Source organism: Nannospalax galili, unplaced genomic scaffold (genome assembly GCF_000622305.1).
Source record: "Nannospalax galili isolate Female #2095 unplaced genomic scaffold, S.galili_v1.0 scaffold745, whole genome shotgun sequence".
Lineage (NCBI taxonomy): Eukaryota > Metazoa > Chordata > Mammalia > Rodentia > Spalacidae > Nannospalax > Nannospalax galili.
Window position 1 is genome coordinate 1,138,234 of NW_008353359.1, and position 665 is coordinate 1,138,898.

The window sequence follows — 665 nt, forward strand, 5'->3', positions numbered from 1 at the left end:
ATTGTGGAAGGGATGGAACTGGTTGTGAAAATTGACAAATACATTATCATTATTACATAGGTATATAAATCCTCCTTTTTCTAAAGATTCAGCTTCAGTCTCAGACTGAATGACTCACACGCTAGGGTGGGGAGGCCCGGCCTCACGGTTCTCAAATCATCATGACTTGGTTGTGCTGATAAGGCCTTGGCTGAAGAACAGGCACCAGTGGTGCTGAGATGGTGTTAATCTTCCTCAAACTCCATTTTTTAGATGAGAATATACTATACACTGTTAAAATTAGAAGTTGAAGGTTGTTTCCAAAATACCACCTGAAGTATTATTGGAAAGAACTTAATTTTTCAGAGATTATAAGTGTAATTATATTTTCTGACAAATAAATTATTGACCTGTGAGTTAAAAGTTACAAAAGCTCCATTAATTGCAAGATTTGGAGCCTCTGTGCTGTTCTTAATATTTTAAAGAGCATTGAAAAATGCAGACGCAGAACATAGTATTGTCTTCTATAAGAAAACACTAACTACTCTTAAAATTCCTGTCTTTCAGGAAAGAACAGTGACCATCAGAAGACAAACAGTAGGAGGATTTGGATTAAGCATAAAGGTAGAAACTTTCCAGTCAATTTTGCAAAGGCTGAGCTAAACACTAAAATTTAGTTTATTATT

General features: G+C 35.2%; 1 protein-coding gene across 2 annotated transcripts in view; it reads left to right on the forward strand.

Annotated features, from left to right (window-relative positions):
- Positions 1 to 665, forward strand: part of Sntg1 (syntrophin gamma 1) — a 910,195-nt gene that overhangs the window by 549,254 nt on the left and 360,276 nt on the right. For both annotated transcript variants that reach the window (XM_008850594.1, XM_008850595.1), the window contains exon 5: positions 547 to 603. In XM_008850594.1, the coding sequence (XP_008848816.1) occupies positions 547 to 603 (57 nt within the window). The remainder of the gene's footprint in view (positions 1 to 546; positions 604 to 665) is intronic.